This window comes from Oenanthe melanoleuca, chromosome 3 (genome assembly GCF_029582105.1).
Source record: "Oenanthe melanoleuca isolate GR-GAL-2019-014 chromosome 3, OMel1.0, whole genome shotgun sequence".
In the NCBI taxonomy this organism is placed as follows: domain Eukaryota; kingdom Metazoa; phylum Chordata; class Aves; order Passeriformes; family Muscicapidae; genus Oenanthe; species Oenanthe melanoleuca.
Genome location: NC_079336.1, coordinates 80,968,419 through 80,990,368, shown reverse-complemented (window position 1 = coordinate 80,990,368; position 21,950 = coordinate 80,968,419). Strand labels below are relative to the sequence as shown.

General features: G+C 40.1%; 1 protein-coding gene across 3 annotated transcripts in view; it reads right to left on the bottom strand.

Annotated features, from left to right (window-relative positions):
* Positions 1–21,950, bottom strand: part of DAAM2 (dishevelled associated activator of morphogenesis 2) — a 173,132-nt gene that overhangs the window by 25,214 nt on the left and 125,968 nt on the right. For 2 of the 3 annotated variants that reach the window (XM_056487308.1, XM_056487307.1), the window contains 4 exons: positions 15,502–15,609; positions 12,787–12,819; positions 9,494–9,600; positions 641–725 (listed from right to left, as the gene is read on the bottom strand). In XM_056487308.1, coding sequence (XP_056343283.1) covers positions 641–725; positions 9,494–9,600; positions 12,787–12,819; positions 15,502–15,609 — 333 coding nt within the window. The remainder of the gene's footprint in view (positions 1–640; positions 726–9,493; positions 9,601–12,786; positions 12,820–15,501; positions 15,610–21,950) is intronic. The other variant, XM_056487310.1, reaches the window with a different exon arrangement.

The window sequence follows — 21,950 nt, the reverse complement described above, 5'->3', positions numbered from 1 at the left end:
GAATCACATTTACTAGACAGTTCATAATTATAGTGTTTTGCACACTCCTAAGGAACTTTATCACATGTCTCTTTGGTCAAAGCATCATCTGTCACCTTTTATAAATGGAAATTGGGCAATGGTGGTGTAATTGCAGGGGTTTTTTCCTCACAAGTTATACAGTCAACAAGGTGCTGGGGCTGGAAGTCCCTGGTCCCCTTTCAATGTTCCTGTGAGATCCTTTCTAGTCCTGGCTCTAAGCATTGACCTACATGGCCTGGCTCTTGGCACTTCCTGATAGAAAAGGTGGGTAAAGAAGGGAGATGCAGAAAAAGAAAAGAGAAAAGGAAAAAAACAGGATAATAGCAGGAAAAAAGTAGAGATGGGAAAAAATGATGGAAGAGAGAGGACATAATAAGAAACCTCATACCACCTGTAATCATGCAAATTTTGCACAAAGATTAGAAACAGTTATATGACAGAGGTATACCAAACAACATTGTGAAAAATACTTTGTCATGCTCTCAGGTGCAGCTCCACTGACATGACAGGGCCAAGTTCTGATCTGCAGAAAAGCCAGCAATGCCAGTACATACATCCACTTGAGAAAAGGCAGTGAAGGACCTAAAAATAAGTTATATCTGACTTTAATCTTTCTCACCTGCTCAAGCATATCCTTCGCTAGGTCTTCTTGTTCATCCATCTTCAAGATTGCTTGTCTGATTTCCTCATTAGACAGCTTCAACCTTTCAAAAGTATCAACATTGTACCATTAGTGCAAAGTTTAAGTGACTGGCAATTCAGAAAGTAGGAAGCCTGAAACACTGCATGAAACAGGCATGAAACAACCAGAGCAAGTTCTACTGTGAAGCTGTAGAATATTCAGTATGAAGAACAAATCAGTTTTAAAGACAGGGGTTTTATGGACAATATATTTTTATCCCCTTCAGCTAATCAAACACCTATCAAAAACCAGATGGTGATTAATAACAATCAAGTCCTCAAAGATCAAAAGTGCTTCCAAGTTACTCTGTACCAGATAGCTCTCTCATTAAGTTATTTTGCTATAGTAAAACCTTTCATGCCCATGTGACTTCTGACAGTGAGCTCATGTAACTCCCTGACTTGTGAATATCAAAGCACCTCCCAGAGTAAAAAATAATGGGACTGAAAACTCCCTTACTGAGGAAGGGTTTTCTTGCAAGAAAACTGCTTGTGCTAGGTAAATTCACTCTGTCAGCAGTAACAGATGACAAAGGAACAGACAGCATCTGCATATCCATGTTTCACATCCAATGTGAAACAAGCTCTGAAAACAAGAGCTTTTTAACATTATCTAAGCTACTAAGATTACACTCTCTTTACTATCTACACCTGTCAATCTATGTACAATGAGGAGTCATCAGCTACAACTGAACACAGAACCAATAAAGAAATCTCAAGGTCTTCACTCAAAATCCAGAGCAGATTAGGAAGAGTCAAAACTTGTGGTTATCAAGATGTTGCTTGATGGATACCCGAAATGAACTTGGTGGTTCTCAGAGCAGATGTCAACAAAGAAATCCACCAAGCCCAACTCATGATACAGTCATTTCAGGAGAGTAGGGAACATTGAAGTGAACCATAGAGGAAAAGCTATCCACAAGAAAATCTCAATTTTGGGACTGAAACCACAGAATGTAAAAAGAAATATTTGAAGAGTGAAATCTACAGTCCGTATGAACCTTCTCCTACCAATATAATTAATTAACAGTAGAAAGAGAAAATGTAAATAAAAATAAGAGACAGGCTGATGCATAAGGCAAAATATTTTAGTCCAGTGCTAAGAAGTTCCATGTTGAAATTTCACATTGCCATTGGCATTTGGATAGAATCATATTTTTGGAACTAGGTAAAAGCAAAAGAAAAAGCTTTATTTTTACAAACAGGAAATATTACTAAATCTAAGAAACTTAAAATATTTTAATATTGCCCAATATAACTAACAGCTGGAAACTAAAATATGAATCAACAGACATTTGAAATCTTTTAAGTATCAAATCTCTGTACTAATTGCTCTTATTGGTTTCAAGTTGGTGGTCATCATGTCATCTTTCCACAAGGAGGGAAAACTGATACTGTCTAAGCAAGATAAAGTACTGAATTTCCAGAAAAGCTTAATAATTGGGGCATGCTCAGATGAGATATAAGAATTAATAATTTTACAATTAAAAGGTTGGAAACTTTTTAGTTTAGGTTATTGGTTTGACTCTGGACCAAAAAACCAAACTTCAGTCCATGAGGTTCTGCATAAAGCTCTACAGCCTCAATCAGAAAAGAGAAGGATTACTTTTGGCTTAAATAGTGAATTGTAAAGTCCATGGCTATGTGACCCTGAACTGATCAAACACTGTGACCAGAGAAGGGCTGAAACTGGTGGCTGTGGGCCTGGTCCCTAGGATACACATACACACATTCCCAAACAATTCAGTGCCTGAAGTTTTTAAAATGCTATATTTTGTTATTTATTTTTCATCTAGAGAGCACCTTTGCATTTTCCAGAATCTGCAGTCTGCAGATTAGACTTGTAACACAGGCACACAATCTGTGAGAGGGAATGAAATAAAGTAACCCATTAACATGAGGGTGGAGGGGTTTTGTTGATGCTTTCACAGAGTTTAAAAAGAATGAGGGTGCATTTCCTGTGTTTTCCATGCAAATAACTGGAGCAATTACTCACTGACCACCCATTACACAGTGGAAGTACCTCTGCATGTGTTTGGGGATGCAGTAAACAAGACCAAATAAACAGGTTTGAGGTACATCAACACAGCAGTGTTGCATAGATTAACACTTATCTTGCTGTTCTGTATAGAAGCCCAAGGATTCCAAGCTCCTCTGTTTGCTGCCATTCATCAACACTAAACACTTGAAAACATCTTCTATTCAAAAATAATTGAGAGCCCCAAGGACGGAGTTATACAAACACTTTGATTTCTTGGATGATTCTGTGCCCCGCCAGCCATCAGCAGAAAAACATCTGGTTTGAATGGTTGAGCCCACAGTAGAGAAAAGCAGAAAGCTTGCCAGTCCCCTGCTGAGAGGCAGCTTAACTTGGTCACTTACAGGACTGCAACAGGGTCATGGTGCCTGCAGGTGTGCATCCCAGATTATTACCAATCTAATTACTAGTACAGAAGGATTTACAGCAGAACAATCTTACTCTTCCAAAATGGGCTTGTTCTTCTTCTGGGACAGGATGCCTTTCAAAAGCAGCAGTGACACAAAACACAGATCGTCCCACTTAAGAACGGTCTGAATAACTGGCCAAAGAATTGTTAATCTAGTGATTCTTGTATTTTCAAAACTCATGCCCAGCCATGCAGCAGATCTTAAAGATGGCCAGCAGTAATGTGAAACAGATGTGCTGCTTTTAAACAGAAACAGGTGAACTGATTAAAGAAGAACCTAAAGCAGATGCGTAAAGTCTTTCCATTTAAAATTGAAAAGAGGCATCCCTCAGAGCCTAAAATTCATATGAGAGAGACAGCAAAATTAAAGTGGAATTATGGCCCAAAAATTCACACTACAGAAATTACATTTTGGTATCTACTGGAAAGCTGCAATGACTTTGTAACAAGCTTTGCAGTTCCAGGCACTCTTCCTCCAGCTGCTGGAGGTAACTCAGTTTGGAAGAGCATACAATTCAAGCTGTATTCCCTCTGCCTTACACCCCCTCAAAATCATGTAGCCTGGGATCACAAACAGGAAGTAAATGTGACCAGAAGAAAATACAGTGCCCCTTTCCTCAGCTGCAGCACATTCATTCATAGAACAGATACTGCCTGTTTTTGTTCAACAGGAGCCTGACACTGGTCAGATGAGGAAGGAAAAGGATCTTTACTGAGAATACTACCTCCTCCTTCCCTCACCCGTACATCTGGTGGCAGTATATGGAAGTCCAACCGCTTGAGTCATCTCCAAGCAATGTTAAAGCTCAACAAGTACCAAATAACTTCTGATATGGTACTTAGCCTGCCTCCCTCTATCCCCTCTGGTGTCATAAATAATCTCTATTGACTCTGCAGAGTAATTCATCACTAATCTCCCCAGGACACCTCGACTGATTTAACACCAGCTTCACTTGCAGACATCAAGTGGTTTATTGTTTCGTCCTTATGGAGAACGCCGGCAGCCTGACTCGGAACATGCCTGGGAGACATGCTGCAATTTTACATCAACTTCCTTTACAGACATCCATTGCTTGCTCATTTTTTCTCCTTAAATATACCCATTCATTTAACTCACAGTAACCTCCCCCCTCCATTTCTCCCTCCCATGAATTAAAGCAAAATGCTTGTCACTCATTAACCATCTCCCTCTCCAAGGAAAAAAGTGAGTTACTTCATGGGCTTGTTCCTTGGATCTTAGCTTTTAAGAAGGAAGCATACTTTCCCACTAACAGAGAAATGGAGTTTTGTTGCAGCTGTGTTAAGCTCCCAGAGATCACAGACCCACTGTTCCCTTTGCCTGGAGAAGAGGACTGATTATCATGTATCAAGGACATGTTATACCTCATACTGAACTACGGTGCTCCCAAGAGATGCCAATAGTAGTACCTGTGACAGTGGCAGGCACTGATACTTAGCTATGTCCTAAGGCCAGCTTGTATAGCTCTCCCAAATCTTAGCTTTTACTGGCTGCAGATTTCTCCATCTCCACAAGTCATTTCACACAGGCTACTAGTTAATCCATTCCCAAACTTTGTGACTGAGACACAAAGCTGAGCTCTCCTGAGGCTGTCCAGCTCCCAAGCTGCAGGTTTTTCAATATCTATATTTTGAGCATTCTGATTGTCACTGTCCCAATAAAGGCTTCCTCTCAGAAGCAGCATTCAGAAGCCAGGCTGGTCTAACTGCACATTCAGCCAGAAGACAGAAAGATGCAGCCACTCTTTCCACATCCGCTTATGTCAGTTGCCCACTCATCTCATTAGTGAAGACAACAGTGCTTTAACTTTTCTGGGACAACAGCTGGGACATTTTACCCAGTACATCTTACACCATTATATCAACACGTCGGGGAAAAAAAAAACCTCCAGTGCCTTTTCAGAACATCACTGTGAAAGTATTCTGGCAAGTACAGAGAGAAACAGGCTTTTCTTTTCTTGTTCTCCTTCAGCAAAAGCTCATGAGTAACCAAGCAACTTTGCATTCAAATACCCTCAAATTACCTTCCAAGAAGGATCTGGGGATGAAGATCCAAGAAGGATCTTTCTGAGCCAAGAAGAGCAAAGCAGGACCAAATATGGGAATCCCCAAATTACCATGAGATATTGATGAAGTAAGTAGTGGTTCATCTTTTATCACACCCCTACCTTCAGGTTCCTAGTTGTGATCTTAGACAGGATGGCACTGATTAACTTGTTCAGTTTGCCTTGTAGTATCATACCAGCATAGCAGGTAAAGCAATTTATTTTGCATCTTTACTTAAACCCAAAAAATCTCTCCAGGAACCCAGCAGGAACTGGTTATTGCCTAGTGTTTTTCAAGCACACTGAGAAACAAGAATGCTGAATCCAATCAGCTGTTTCTGTAGCAAGATATGATTTATATCCCAGAATATCATACTGCTTCAAATTTACCTCAGAACAAGGGTGAGCACTGAATTGTCACATGGCAGAAAGGCACACAGGGACTGGGACAGTGCAAAGCCTGTATATGGAGACTGATGTTGGCTGAATAGCTCATCCCCTTAATGTCTCAACTGAAAGAGTTTAAAAGCACTAAGGAGTTACAGTGACAGTGATGTGAGAAAAATACTTTATCTCTTTGGTATTCTCATTGGAAATTCTGTCCAAGCCTTTATTCTTCTCCCTTATTGATGTTTGAATTGACAAAGCCACAAACACTTGCTAAACCTGCCTGCTAGTACCTGTCTACTGTCACATTCACATTTAAAACTATTATTCTGTAGTCAGATTCTGCCTTCAGCTACTATTGGTTTTATGTCACTTTGCTAGCACTCCTACTGTTTCCAGCCTCTTGAGAGGGTTAATACTGACTCACTGAGCCACAGGAATAACAAACACATCACATTATTCAGAAGGACACTGATATAATTATTTTGCTGGAATTCCTGCAAAATAATGTGCACAAAGAAGTTCTGTAAGTCTTCTTCCAAGCAAGATGTCTCAGAAAACTGAATCTCTCCAGAGCACTTCACAGAGCAAGACAGTAAACAATACATATCTCGGGCATATTGTGCAACAATATTTAAAGAAATGGCACTACAAAAACAGAGCAGTGAAAATATTATCCATTACTTAAGTAACAGAGGCAGGGAGAAGCCACAGTGGTGAGAGAGGTCAGAGACATTTCCAGCTGCCAGGTGAAAGCAGGGAAACATGGGGATCTGGGATGACTCTTCCAGACCACACAAGTCTGACAACAAAACTCCAGCTTGGTAGAAAATGAAGACATCAGGAAATTCATGAGAGATAGCAGATTTCCAGTGTGACAAAAGTAACAGTATGTTTAAAACACTGTTAAGAAAGCTAAATTTGAAGCTGGTGGGTGCCTGAACTCACCACAAACAGATGGTCCCATGTCCTGGCTGAACTATGGCCTACTGGAAGTACTGTGAGATAAACTCATCTTATGCTTTTTTAAGCTTTTGAAGATGGCCTATGTAACAGAGCTTCATTTTAGATCCATCAGACTCTATTAAACAAGGACAGTTTAACCCTTTCTCTGCAGGAAAACTGAAAGATGCTACTATTGAGTAGTAGAAAGAGGTATCTTTTTACAGAAATAGAGATGAGATCGGGAAGGAAGGTTTATGAATTTGTTAGATGTCAGCAAAAATCAACTAGCAGTTCAATTTTCATCTCTCTTCAGCCTACCATGTGGCAGTCTCTCTGCAAAAGAAAGCAAGAGACATCTATTTCTCACTCTTGCTAGGTTTTGGCTTGTTGGACCATATGAAATATGAGCTCTGCCTGACCCCTTCTAACACAGTGTTAGTAAAACAAAAACATTTGAGTAGGGGAGGGAAAGAAAACCCAACCCATGCAGCTCTTCTACTTTAAAGGACACGACGGTTTAGTGTAAACAAAGGGGGAATAAACTACAGGGATATATGCACAGTGAGAGTCAATTGGAAACAGCTGTTGGCAGATACTGTGGCAACCTGAAATCTGGGGCTGCAGCTCTGGGTTGCACAAGCTCCTTTTGTTTGTCACCAGTTTTAAATCCCCTCTCACTGCACGTGTGTGCACACCCCCGTGCACATGTGTGAGGTGTGCTGCAGGAGCAGCAAGTGCATGGCAGCAAACAGGGATGGCTTGGCTGGGAGTGCCTCTCCTTCAGGGTCTAACCTCAAGGAGGAAGATGTGGGGTAATGAAAAAACCTGCAAAGGCATTATAAAGCCCTTTCAACCACTGTCTGCAGCCATTCCTCCCAATTCCTATCTATAATACTAGAACCACATAATGACAAACTCCAAAAACAGAGGCAAGAATGTAAAGGTGCTACTCTAGTTCCCAAAGATTTTTGCTTTTCTGGTTGCATTTAAACAGAAAGTTTGGGGAGGAATACCAATCCTGGGCCAACCCGTACAATATTTCTGATATTCTGAGTGTAAAGCTATCTCTTACAAACATTAAATTATCTAAGCCAGTGGGATAGCCCTGGCAGGTGGTGTTTCCAATATCACAGCAGAAAAGTTAACAGAGCACAGCACAAACTTGCAGGCTCCAAATCTCTATCCTCCATGTTAGATCTGCTAACAATAAAAGCATCATATTTCCAAGTGAAGAAGCTGACAGTCACAAAGCACAGCTTTCCACCTCTGGTTTGGAGTCCAGACTAGCAGTTCAAGGTGCACTAACTTCATGGCACACTTGGAGTGAACACATGCCATGTATCTTGAAGTGCAAGGTTTGTGCTTCAATGACCTTGCTGCTGGAGGCAGCAAAAAGAAAGACAAAACACAGAAACTGCCCATTTTCTCTTTCTGTATGGAGAGGATCCTTCTCAGATAAGACTGCCCAGACTTGCACAGCAGAGGAGGTGACTGTTGAAAAACATGCATTGCTGCTGTCCACATTGCTTTTGTTTTGGAGACGGAGGACTTTTACAAATAAATATCTAGTGCCATACCAAGTCATGGACCACCTTCCTGGATCCTCCTCAGCTCAGCCAACTGAATACATGATGTTACCACTTCTAGGAAATGTTCCACCTGCTTACAGAGTTAATCTGAACCCCGGTACAATTCAGTAGGTCCATCAAACAGCATGAAAATCCGGTTGCCCTTATGCCTCCCTACCCCTCTGCCCCAGCCTCAGCCAGCTGCCAACACCAGCAAAGACATGTGTTGGCAACTGCTGCAGAGAAAGAAACGTAAGCATTTCCTCAGTGAAGGTTTGGATGGTGGGGGTCCTGCTGACATGCAGGCTAATGCCACATAAGTAGCTCAATGAGAGCCTCCATGGCTTCACTAAGCAAGGGAAAGAACTCGCTCCAGTCCTGGAGTCTGGCTGCAACCTTGCTTTAACTGTTAGCTTGCTCAAGCAGACAAGCAGCACATCCATATGCACCCATATTTTCTACTGCTTAATGAAACAGTTTTGCTGCTCACTACTGCCACAGCTTTACCAGGTTTTGTCTCCAGCCTTGCTGTCCCTCCTCTGGTAAGAAAGGCAACTTTCTCAGTTTGATCAGTGTCTGCACTCAGCTGACAGACTCAACTGACAGACCTCAAACCCAGCACTCATGTTGGTAGAAAGACATGAAATAATATAGAGGGCCCTGACGTCACTGCATTTGAATTAATTAGTCATTGCAGGAATACTCAAAGGCAACTTTTGGCTTTGAAAACCTAATTTACAAATAGAAGACTTAATTCTTCACAGAATATTCTGATTTGGAAGAGACCCACAAGGATCATGGAGCCAAACTCTTTAGTAAATGGCCCATACAGGGATTTAAACCACAACCTCGATGTTATTAGCACCATGCTCTAACCAGCTGAGCTCATCTCAAAGTCTTGAATATGAATGCCTGTGTTTACCACTGTTCTCACCACAAGTCAAAAACGAACACCACACTCAGCTCTGCTGTATTCCAGAGAGATAGTCAGAGCAATATTTGGAATGAAACACACAGAACAGAGACAAATGACAGAAACAGAACATGGGAGACACATTACTTAGAGTGAAGTGCAAGCACTGCCAAAGAGCTGTTTTCATCTACTAACGAGTAGTGATCACTTTCTGGTGATGAGTTTTCAGATAGAAGCTGATGCCCACCTGTTTGACACACAAAATGCGTGTGTAGATATTTCTATTAAGTTAGATAACACGTAGGAGAAACATGCTTCTATGATACCATAAGAGAGGTTTATCTGAGGCTCTGCAGGTACTAAACAGCAGTAGTTGGGAAAAGAAACACATCCATTTGTTTAATTTCATCCCCTCTTGCTTCTGCATTGATCATGGCCTACCTGTGAGCTAAGGCTTAGCACACTTACTTGGAAAGGAGAATGACACAATTCTGGGCCCTCCGGCCATCAATCACAGAGAGCTCTTTCACCTTTCGTGTGGAGAGGTAAAGGTCTTCTGTTGAGCCCATCTCTTTCTGCATGTATTTCAAAAGGGAGGGAAAACAATCAGTATTATGTTTCTCACTCAAGACTGATAGACTTAGTTCAGTGTAATGAACAAACCCATCCCAACCTAGAAAAATCCACCCACACAATAAGAAAAGGAGACAAAGGCAGAAAGCATGGGGGTAGATCTTGTGTTACTAGACAAACAGAAATAATTCATTAACATCTATAAGCTTATCTTTGATCCCAAATACTGGATCTGATTCTGACCTATTGGACTCACACCACCAACAATTATGCTATGTTAATGTGAAAAATGGGCATGATAAGAGAATCAGGCACATTATGATGAAGCCCACTGGTGTCACAGCATATCCTTCAGCAGATGCCTCCTCCAGGGGTTACACAGCATTCTTGAAAGGCTGCAGCACAAGCAGTAAAACACCTTCTGTTATGTCTTATGGCTGCCATTGTACCTGACCAATCCGTATTATATGACAGATGCAAACAGTAGGGAATGATGGCATTTATCTTACTAAATAAATCTTACTAAATGGTAAAAATCTACATTTAAAAAACATTCTCTTTTAAAACCTAGTCCAGTATATTTAATCATACAGAAATCACCCTTTTCCAAAGTTGTCTGTATATCCATTGCCATACTCATCACCTGAAAAAAACTTGAAAATCCAGTCCAGAACTTCTGTCATAGCACACAGAGATAAAATATTTGCAAACTCAGTCTGACCATCCAGTTTTTATTTTCGCAGCTAACTGTTTACAGGAATCATTTTAAAAATGCCTTTTCATGACATCCATATTGTCAGATCTTGAGATTTTGAGATTTACCAGTATAATATAGCTTTGACTTCACCCATCAAAGAAGCAACATAACTGCTTTTTTAGCATATAACAGCAAGCATGCTGAGTCAGATGCTGCTACCCCAGCACCCTGTCCCTGGGAGTGGTCAATAGCAGAAACTCAGGGAAACCTGCCAGATCATGGCAAGCACACAGAATGAGTGCTTCCCAGAATTCACTCTCAGGACTCAAGGTTTTGCATCTCAAGGCTTACTTACAACAGCATTCCTAATCTCTAAAGAGATTTTGACACCCAAGCATTTGCAAGTTCAGTGTAAATCATAGGTTCATACTGCTAGTTGTCATTTCAATTGTCGTTACAGTTAGCTACCACAAATCTGTGTGGCACCTGTATATACAAAGGGCTCATGCAGCCACATCCAAAAGTGCTGCAGTGAGCCACCACCAATAGAAGGTGGCATTTTTAAGCAGGTGCAATGCACTATCTGAAGACTTGCACTCAGTAAATTCTTATAGATGTGCCTAAAGAATCTGGCTTGCTATAAAGAAAATTGCAACGTTACTCAACAGTAATATTTGTTACAACAGTTACAATAGTGTTTCCAAAAAAGGCAAAATTGGCATTGGGTATGTATATTATTTTTGAGAGAGTAACTAACAATACCAACAAGAGGAGTGCTCCCAGTATAACCTTGCATTTAGAGATTTCCTAAGTTTTCTCAGTTTGTGGGAAGGGAGACAGGGGAACGTGGAGATGGGCAGCTGTTGAGAGGAATAAAACTACACGATGCTCTGTGCTCTTGGTTTAAAAGCTTCAGTGCTCCTCACTAGCTAATATTTGCAGACAAGGACACCTGCATAGTGACAACCAGCACCATCCCAAAGAAAAAAAAGTTTCAGCCTTTGGCTATGTATGTGAGGTGGGTATTTAGCCAGCTTTCCTTAAAGCCATCCACCAGGAATTCATATAATAGTCTCCATGACATTTCCCCAGCCCACAGGGTTCAACACAGATGAGTAACTTGAGCTATTCAGACATGGTCCACTTCTTGGTCATAAGGGCTAGACTCATCTAAAAATATATCCTCTTCAACTCATATTGAGGAGAGAGGTATTTATAGCTATTTATGTGTAAGCAAAAGCAGATGAAGCCTCAGGTTTTACCAAAGCAAGATTCCAAGCTTAGCTGAAGGAAAACAGATTTCATATGGACTATCCATATTTTCTCAGACACAGAAAAAGAAGAGCAAGGGGGCAGTGGTGACTATCTTTTGTGAGAGAGCCTAAGCCCTGAATGCAAGAAGAGTTGGAGCTACTGTCACCCTGACAGACAAGATGACTAAGTTTTATGCCATCATCCTTCACTGACTTCTCATCTGGGATAGCACTGTGTTATGTGCTTCAAAGAGTATTTCAGGTTTGATATTTTAGTTGCAAATTCAAAACTCAGCTAAAATTTCAGTGCTGAAATGACTACTACGTGTGGAATGTGTTCATCACATTGGTGCCTTGCTTCAAATAAAATTTGATTTTGGTTAGCTGAAGGCTTGAACCATGGCAGCACCCCAGTTTCTGGCAATAATCAATACTTCAGAGAACTACTTCTACCATATTGACTTGTTTTGCTGTGCTGCCATGTTAGCCTCCTCCATGTGGCAAAGCTGTGACTAGACTTTACAAATAGAGTTCACTGAGAACTACTTTCTTCTGAAACCACCAGAGACACTTATGATCATATCCAAACAGTCCTTTCCTAATAGCATTGCTCTTACCAAAACTGTTACCAAGAATTTTGCTTGACAGGTAGCCAGTCTAAAGACACATGCATAATTAAGTATCTCTATCTAAGATAGAGATATTTTAATCTTTTTCTGAACTTTATGAGGATTTCAGCTGTACATTTGAACTCTTCTGCTCCTCAGATGGCACAAATCATTCTGCCAAAGTGTCCAGCTCTGTGCAAATAAATATTTCCTTTATCACAAAGTCTGTGGCTAGTAAGTGCATCTGAAGACTTCAGTACTGTCCAAAGCAGACAGAACACAGATGGGAACAGTGGGAGAGAAGGCTCCCTGAGAGCCCCTTTTGTTCTCCTCTCAAGAGTATTATTTTGGTTAAGGAAGAGTTCACACTGACATTCTTCTTTCTCCCTGTCTCTTTTCCTCAGGATCATAAAAAAAGGGACTACAGAACCAGCAGTAAGATACAAGCAAGTGAAATCCTCCTAGTACAGAGATAATACAGCTAAAATAATTATTTGTACCACCTTCCCCATCAAGAAAGCAGCGTGCAAGGGCATATCAAAGAGTAGCATGAGCTGTGACCCCACAATGGCATGGTCCAGGACTTCACACACATGGCAAGAGGATCAGGAAGCAGACAATGATACTCACCTGCTTACAGGAGGAGGGGTTAGTTAGCAGGTCCTATACAGTCGCAAATAACAAAGAAGGAAACATGCCAAAAATTAGCACAGAGAAAGATACCAAGTTTAACAAGGCAGCTGAATTTAGACACACACTGTTTTCTAAGAGCATATAATGTTTAGCAAGTAATACTGGTCCAGATGGTTCAAAGGTATTTCAGCATTTCTTCCCATATTTTAAATCAGCAGATGGCATGGAACTAAGAGTCCTAGGTCTTTTATGAAAATAATAAATTTGGTCTCCAAAGCATAAATCTTTTAGGTCTTTAAATATTAACTAGGATAGTGCTTAAATACCTTTACAAATCCAGTCCAGAGCCTTACTGAAAGAACTGCCAAGGTTATAACTTGAGGGTCAGTTCTCCTCTCCTGATGCACAGACACAGTTTGTGGGTATTAACAAGTATAACAAGCAACAACTTGTTTCAAGGGCACATTACACCCTTTAACAACTTGTAGCCAAGTATTTTGAAAGCATTCAGTAACTGCCAAAGAGGCCTTACTGCACTTCTGGAAGACAGACTTCAACTATTTCATTACATACTCAGTACTCCAGGAAAACACCAGCTATACTGAATCAAAAGGTCAATATTACACAGTAAGATTAGAGCAAGGTCGAAAGACAAGTGTAAGAATAATTGGTCCAGCATTCTGTACACTGGACAATTTTGCTTTCTCTCATAGCCACCAAAAAGGATACACTGGGCTTGAGAGAGGAGAAGAGACCCTCTGTCATTAACAAAATTAGGAAAATAGAAAAAATTGTTTAATGTAAATGAAACTGGAAAAAACATGAAGATCATGTTAATAACAGCAAAGAAAGAAATGTCTTTACTCATTCAACATTTCGGATGCAGAAGAGCAGGGTTTTTCTTTACAGACATTTGGATGAAGTTTAAATGTCACAAACCCAGAGTAAACACATACTTGGTCAGAGTGGAATATTTCCGAAAGTAAAAGAAAAAAAAAAAAAAGACTAAGTATGAGCTGAAAAAAAAATCTCATAAATTTTTAATTCAAAAGCAATTTTGGTTGCCTAGTCTTAAAAAAAAAAAAAAAAAAAAAAAAAAAAAAAAAAAAAAAAAGAGAGAGAGAGAGAATTGATGAGGACTTGCTGATTGGAATCCAGTTCACACTGGAGCAAGTATGGATGAAAAAGAAAGTATCACGTAAAGTAAAACAACAAAATATTTAAGGAGGAAAAAAAAAATCCCCAAATACATGTCAAAACCTCAACAAAAGCTGTAGGGGCAGCAAGATGTCTAACTGCACAAAAATACAAGTAGCTTACATAAGTGTTACTGTAGTTTCTGGAGCCACTGTCATAAAGTGTGTTTAATGAGGAGACCCACGGAGGCAGGGGTAAGGGTCAGGTTAGTTTATGGCTGAATAGCTCAGGCTGCTTTCCAGTGATTGGTAGCATAGCCCTAAATATTATGATTCTAACAGAGACCAGGACAGCTTTGGCTGTGGATTTTGGGAACAAAAGGCAGCAAGACTGTGCAAGGTCATTTCTAGTGAGGAAGCTGCAATGTTTGCACCTGAAACATTGGAACGGAAGCTCTTTGGACAGGGTCTAAATCCAGTCTCTTAAAAGCACTGAAGTTTTGTGTGTCTTTCTTCCCCTCTGTGAACTAAGATCTTGTTTCAAGGAATGTGATTTACAGAAAGAGAGAGGAACCCACTGAAACAGCACTAGCTATTTGCAGAAGCAGAATGAGAAATGAAATCTCATCATGCAACAGTTAACATCACATTCTTCACAGCTTATCCATGTGGCTGTGAACTAGTAAATAAGAAGTTGATCATCATGTTTATTAGATTAGATAGAAAAATAAAAGAGAGAAGGGAGCAAATACAAAATCCAAAGACAAGAGGATGGATTGTTAATTTTAAGGTACCGAGTCAGTTAATGAAGTAGTTATTATCACTGTAAGGAATAATTATAAAAGTTGTTTATGGCAGTTGAGTCTGCATCTTTTCCTAAAACTTCAGAGTAATGATCCAGTTCTGCAGCATACAAAACACTGAAAATATTCCAAAAGCAAAGGAAAGCTGGGGGAGTTCAAGGAGTGAAAATACAATCCATCTGCTGCTAAATCTCATTCAGTGGAGATAGACATTGAAAGTGAGTTGCTTTCCAAGAAAAAGAGGAGGGGAAAAAGACATTCTAATAAATGGCCACTTTTAAAGTATGCTGTTTGTTCTATAATCTGTAATTCAGACAGTTTCTGTCACCTAGCCAGTTCAGGCAGCTGGGTGTTTAAGAAAAAATAGACAAAATCAAAGATAGCTAATACAGTCACCTTGCTCAGTATTCTGGGAACTAGAGCCTTTTTTCTCTGGATGAATGGGAGAAACAGAAAGCTTATATGCAAATAGAAATGTAAAGCTCTGGAGCTTTTGGAAGTCAGTGGCTGCTGACATTAACTAGAGCATTACCTGTCAGTAGGTGCTGTCTCTGAGAGCTGCCCATGAGTATGAAGTATGCCCATATCAGAAGTTTAGGCCCTGCCCTGTGTGTCCACCCCAACTTATTTTGGTCTTCAGATTTTTTGAACAGTGGCAGAGCATCAAGTGATGCAGCCTGACCACAGGTGGGCAAGGGCTCAGAGCACTGTCATGTATTCATTCCTCCTCCAGAACTTCAAGACAGAAAAGGTATGGAAGAGTTCACTCCTACCTGGTGCCTCTGATACGCAGAAAACATCTTTTCAAAATCTTCTAGATCCAGCACCTTGAATGCCTTTAAATCATCAATCTCATTCCAGATTGTGCCATGGATCCTCTCCTAAAAGGAAAGAAGATATTTTAATAAGATACCAAAAGTGTTTAGCTAAGAACATCCAATCCCATTTGGATAGATCAATTTCTTCTACTCACTGGTCACATTGCTATGTACTACTGCTGTCAATTTAGAGAACACACTTTGTTTCAAGAGTCAAAGGAGAAAAAACACTCTTTGGGGGTTTTTTGGGGTTTTTTTTTGGCTGGTTTGTTGGTTTTGGTTGGATTTTTTTGGTTTTTTTGGGGTTTTTTTTTGTTTGTTTGGTTGGTTGGTTGGTTGGTTGGGTTTTTTTGGGGTTTTTTTTGTTTTGTTTTTTTTTTGTTTTTTTTTTTGTTTTTTTTTTTTTTTTTTAAACATACTATTTTGTATTTTTCATGACAGCCAGCCTCTAATGAAAAGGCATGTTCCAAGACTAGCAGACCACATCTCAAGCATTATCCATGATCCCACAGCATATTTCCTTTCAAGAGTGGCCATCTGTCTAATGCAACGACTGTGGTCATTCTGTTACCAGTGTTACCATGAGGAGGAAAAAGCTTAGGAAAACACTGATGCATGACAAAACCCAGACACATCTTCTCTTTTGCAAATTTTTCCAGGTTCTTTTGTAAAGCCTAAAGGGTGTGTGGTTTTCATTATGTCTGTCTGTGAAAGTAGTTTAAATTATTATTTTTACTTTTAAACTTTTGAGTCTTTGAAGTCTAATTGTTTCCTATTACATGAAGTCCCTTGTCTACATGAGGTCTTTGTCAAGCCAGATAGACACAAACTATACCCAGATCCCTGAAACAGCATCATTCATGGTCACTGGAAATGTTCACAACCCTTGTGATAATGCATTATCCTGAATGCTAGGAATCCTACCTGTTTGGCAGATAATTAGCATGGAGGAAGACAGGCACTGGCTTCTACTCCTACTTGGTGTCCACCAAACCCAGAACAAACAGGCTCCTGTAGTACCTGATCAGTAGTCATCCTAAACTAAGTGAAGTTCTTGGGTCTCCTGTTGACATTCTCAGGACAGATATTCTTTCTGGTAGAGGACACAAAGATTAAACTACCATCTCCTTCCTACCGACTCTTAAGGTGCATGTTGTGTGGGACAAGCTTTGGGTGCTCTTCACACCACTAACACCACTGTTCTTCTGTTCATTTAGTTTATGAAGTGTATATTTATTGTATATTATTAATTGCGAAATTAATGAAAATGCTGATTAAAAGAAAAAAGAAATGGAATGAAATAATTGTAAAAAATGGCCTAAGCAAATCACAGGAGATGAAGAGCCAGCAGAACACTGATGCAGAGAAAGCCAGGAACCACAAGCAGTAGCAATGAAGCTCTCACACTGGTTCCAGCTCTGAAGTATCTGACTTGTACCTACACAGCAAAGTGCGTTAACACTTCATTATCAGAACTAATTAGGAACAGGCTCTACTTCCCATTCAGAGTCATCAAAAGGAATGAGGGAAATGTGCTAAGCCACAAGGCTCAAGGAGCAAGTTAAAAAAACCTGACCAGGATAAAATGAGGGGGAAATAAAAGTGTGAAGTGTTCTGGAGGAAATTCCTGGCAGGGCAGACACTGTGGAGGAAAACCAACACCCTTTCTCTAGAGGCAGCCTCTCCTTTGAGCGCCCGAGGGTAAGGAGGGGTGTCTGCAGTGCTATTCACAGTGAGAGCATATCCTAGATGGGAGCAGCACCCATCCCTGAGCAGGCTCACCGGTACCATTGTATCACCCCTTGCAATCAGTGTGGCTCTTCTTTCTACAGTAGGAAGAACATGTGACTGTAACACAGCAAACAAGTCTGGGAGGCTCATCTCAGCCAAAGCAAGAGGAGACAAAATTAATTTTCTTTTGATCCTATCCTGAACTCTGCTGCCAATCTTAGAAAGAAGCATCCAGGCAGAGTGATCACTCTCATTCAATTTCCAGGCTGGCTTTGTAAACCATGAATTATGAATCCTGAGGGATGTATTTGAACAGCAGGGCAGCTCTCTGAATGCCTCACTGTTTCAGACTATCCAATCAAACACTGAAATGGTAGAATATAACTTGACAGAAATCCTTAGAGCATCACTGGGATAGAGTCCTGAGGATGCCAAAAAGCTGTATGCTGTGTTTGGCAGAGGCTGGATGCGACCCAAGACAGCCACTCATGAGTCCTGTCCATCTACCTGTCCAGCTGCAAAAATCTCATGGGAGCGAGGTTTCCTCACTAATGGCAAGAACAGCGAAAATGTCCTACAGAACAGTCTAGTCTGAACAAACTGCAAAGGTGCCAAAACAGCAAGCTTTGGGACTCAGAAAAGGACTGCAGAGAGTAGTGCTCCCCCTACTTTCCCAGGAAAACAACCCAGTGAAAATGATTCCAACTTCAGATTCATTTTAAGAGCCAGGTTGAATCTGGTCCTGTACAGGATGATTTGTATGATACTTGTAGCAGAAAGACAAATTCCAAAGCAGCACCCACTGCAATGGCATGCACAAACAGAACTTTCACCAAAGCAATCCAATTTTAGGACTAATGCAGTCACAGAAAAATCAAGGCAGGCAGAGGTTTTGTTACACATAACACTTGCAATGGGCCTGTCCCTTCTATTTCTACTATAAGCTCTGTCCTTGAAAATTTTAATGTTACTGCCAGATAACTTCCTAGACTGAACTCTCGATACACAGTTTACACAGTTACGGATTAACTGGCTGATAGTTCCTTGTCATCAGCCAGAGAAGACAGAGCATTTTAAGAGAAACAGACTTGCATAATGTGGTTGTTATGATAAATTATTCCCTCAGCTCCATAGAAATATTTATGGTTCCTAAATAACGATTTAAAAATAAATTTTTTATTCCACCTTTTTTTTTTTTTTTCTCATCCTTTAGAAAGAAAAAAGAAATTAAAAAAAAAAAAGAACAGTAATTTTGTCTGTAATGGTTTTTCTCTCCATCTTCATTTATTTGTTTATTCATTCATTTATTCATTCTAAAAGTCTTCTACTTCTACTGTGGTTCCTGTGCTTTGGAAAGTCTTGGCCCACTTAGAGAAGCAAAGCCAGTGAACTCTACTTCCCAGTATCCTCTAACAAAATGGTGACACATACCAGGTCAGAAAACATGTTATTATGAGAACAAATATTGACAAGGCATTTGCTCTCTCAAGCCGAGTTTTTAGTATGTTGCATTTAATTCACTTGCTGTAGCAGTTGCATCATTCCAGCTTTACACTGAATCCCAGTTTGCTGACAGATCTAACATTAGAAAATGACAGTGTTTCACGGCACTACAAATCATATCAAGCTGTCCTCTGCAACATCTAAAGGATGATTTTATTTACCCTGATAGATAAATAATGATATTCTGGAAGGCATCAAAGTCCATCATGCTTCAGTAACCTCCCAGCACGAGTGAAAATCTACAGTACTTTCATTTGACCTGCAGGTTCAGAGAAACCATGGAAACGATGAGTGCTCTGTGAACACTGGAGCAGGCACTCCTGCTTATTAGTAGGTTAATATTTGTAGAATATTAACCAGAAAAGTGGAAGCAACTTAAAATTTTAATTCCAAATTCCATTATAAATCTAAAAAGTGATACAAATAAAGCACATTTTCCAAACTTTTCTCTTGATATTAAATCCTTTCTCCAGTGTGAGAAAAGTCCACTTCAATCAAAAGCTATATTTTTTGCTTGTTTTTTAATGAAGACAGCTGTTTTATCTCACTGTAGGTCTAGGCACCTACCACAGCTATTATGAGTAGCTTCACAATGAGATTTTGGAAAACTTTCCATTAGCAGCATCCTTCATCATTTTATGTCATAAACCTCAGTCTGCTTTTAGGAAAAGAGTTCCAGAAATCAGAATCATTGATAACATTATAGGAACTTTTTTTTTTTTTTTTTAATTAGTGCCAAAATAAATATTTTCTGTTTATGTGACTGGCTGTTTGGGGGGTTTGGTGGCTTTGATTTGTTTTTATATGTGTGTACAGTGTGTGTTTTGTGTTTTTAAAAAAACTCCTATATGGTATACAGAACAAATACCTTTCTTATGAAACTATTTCAGTCAGGTCTATTTAGGGCTGGCTAAAGAAAGCCTCACTGACATCACTTATGAGAGTCATTACCAGGACACTTGATGGGAAGCTGCTTCTTCAGCCATTAGATAAGAAGCAGAGCAGTTGAAGGTTGACTTGATTTATTCTGAGAACTTCAAATAAGTATGTTTATATTTATTAAATAGGTAACTATTAATCCATACTTCCAATGTTCTTGAAACTAATCTATTGCTTGGATTAACCACAAATGTTTGATCCCTTAGTGACCTTTGGCGTTGTGTACAACTCAGTGTGAGAGAGCATTGCTGCCCAGAAACAAAGAGAGGAATCTTACCAGGATATTACAGTGTTATATTGCAATATCTTTTTCTTAAAAAACAGAGATCCTTGGCACCAGCACTACTGTAGTGCTGTATGAATGGAATTCACAGACAATGCTACAGTGCTGTATGAATGGAGCTGTGGTGTGGAAGGGTTTCATCAGAACTCAGCCCATCCAGGCATCTAAATGCCTTTGCCACTGATCATTAGCTCACATCAAAGCTAGCACAAAGTCCTTAATTCTCAATGGAAATTAGTGGGCTGTTGGAGTTTCCTTATTAGAAGCATAGATCCTTTCCAGGCAAGCCTTTTTTTGTGGTGCCCATGGGAACTGTGGACAATCTGTTATTGTCAACTGCTAAGAGCTTGACTATATTTGATATTTCTCCTAACACCCAACAGCTCAGTTCTTTCCTTCCAAAGACAAAATCAGCATTGGAAAAAAAAGGTGTCATAAGAATGCCCTGGAGAACAGCCTTGATTCCACTACTGAGAAAGTATATTGCAGACAAATCCCTCTGAGCTGGCCCTGTCCACACTCCTGTTGGCTTTCCCTCACTCCCTCGAGGCAGGCTGCAAGGACAGAGAGGAGTTTGCTCTTATGTGAGCAGCCTCAGCCCTGGCACTCTCCTCATACTTACCTGAAAAATCTCCTGAGAGAGACTCTGTACTAGTTGCTTAGAGAAAGGTGGTCTAAACAGGATGCAGAGATAACTAAGAGCTGAATATTTGACCTACTTGCAGCCCTAACTTTATGTACAGCTGTTTCCAACACTGTGTTCCCTCATCTTGCTTTGTTTCATGTATTGTTCCTCAAAATGTTATCATGGGGAAAAGTTGTATTCTCGTGGATTGGAAGTTAAACCCTACCACAAATCACTTGTGCACAACTTCAAACCTCTGTTTCCCAGGCTAAAAACATGAGATGTGCAGCTCCCAGACAGTGTTTGTTTTGAGTCCTCACTCATTCCAGTCTGGCTATTCTGACAGCTCAGTTCAGAAGAACTCCACAGAGTGCAGCAAACAGAGCAAAGGGCATCACAAGGCCCATCCAACCTACCCATGACTTGGTGCTCAGAGCATTAATATCCACGTGAATAGAAAGATACTGAAGCAGGAAATTTTGGATAATTGAGGAAGATGACCAAAACATATCAGCTCCTCCAGCAGTCAGTGAAATTAAATAATTCCATAAAAAAGTACAACCCAAGTAATAACATGAGCCACCTGTATTGACACCACAACCTCTGCCATTTTGCAGAGACCATACCAGGTTCAAAACACTAACACAGGCAGACACCCCAAAATGAAGGCCCCACTCTCTTATGCCCCTTTTCCCAACTATTCTGCCTTCCTCAAAATAGTGTCTTTTAGCCATCTCACCACCCAGGTCTTCAATTTTATTAGCACAGCTGCCTTCACTCTTATCCAGAGGGCAGGATAAGCCTATGGTTACTGTACACTAAACAGAAACACCTGTGACTTTCTCTTTTTCATATAAATTCATATACATACATATATTAGTTATTATTTCTTTTCTTCAGAGCACTAAGTTCCATGTTCTGCAAAGGAAAATAAATCCTCGTCCTTACATTCTCTCCCACACCCCTCAACGTGGCCTTGACAGACAAGCACAGACGGTGCAGCAAATATTTCACTTCACTTTATTTTAAAGAAAAGGGGAGAGGGGGAGAGAGAATTCTTGTGGCATTCCAGAGGTCCCTGGACACTCATTCCAAATGCCAGAATTGGGCCCTGGGTGAGTTTCAGTCTAAAAGAGAACCTGGGTTTCTAGGCAGCAATCCAAACTCAACATAGACACTTTTTTCTTTCTAAATCAGTTAAAAAAATTAAGACCTAAAGAGAAGGGGAGGGAAAAGAAGGGAAAAAGAGAGAGAAGGAAGAGAGAGAAAGGGGACACAACCGAGACAGAAGAAAATGAGAGCAACAGGAAGAGTCCAAGTCCT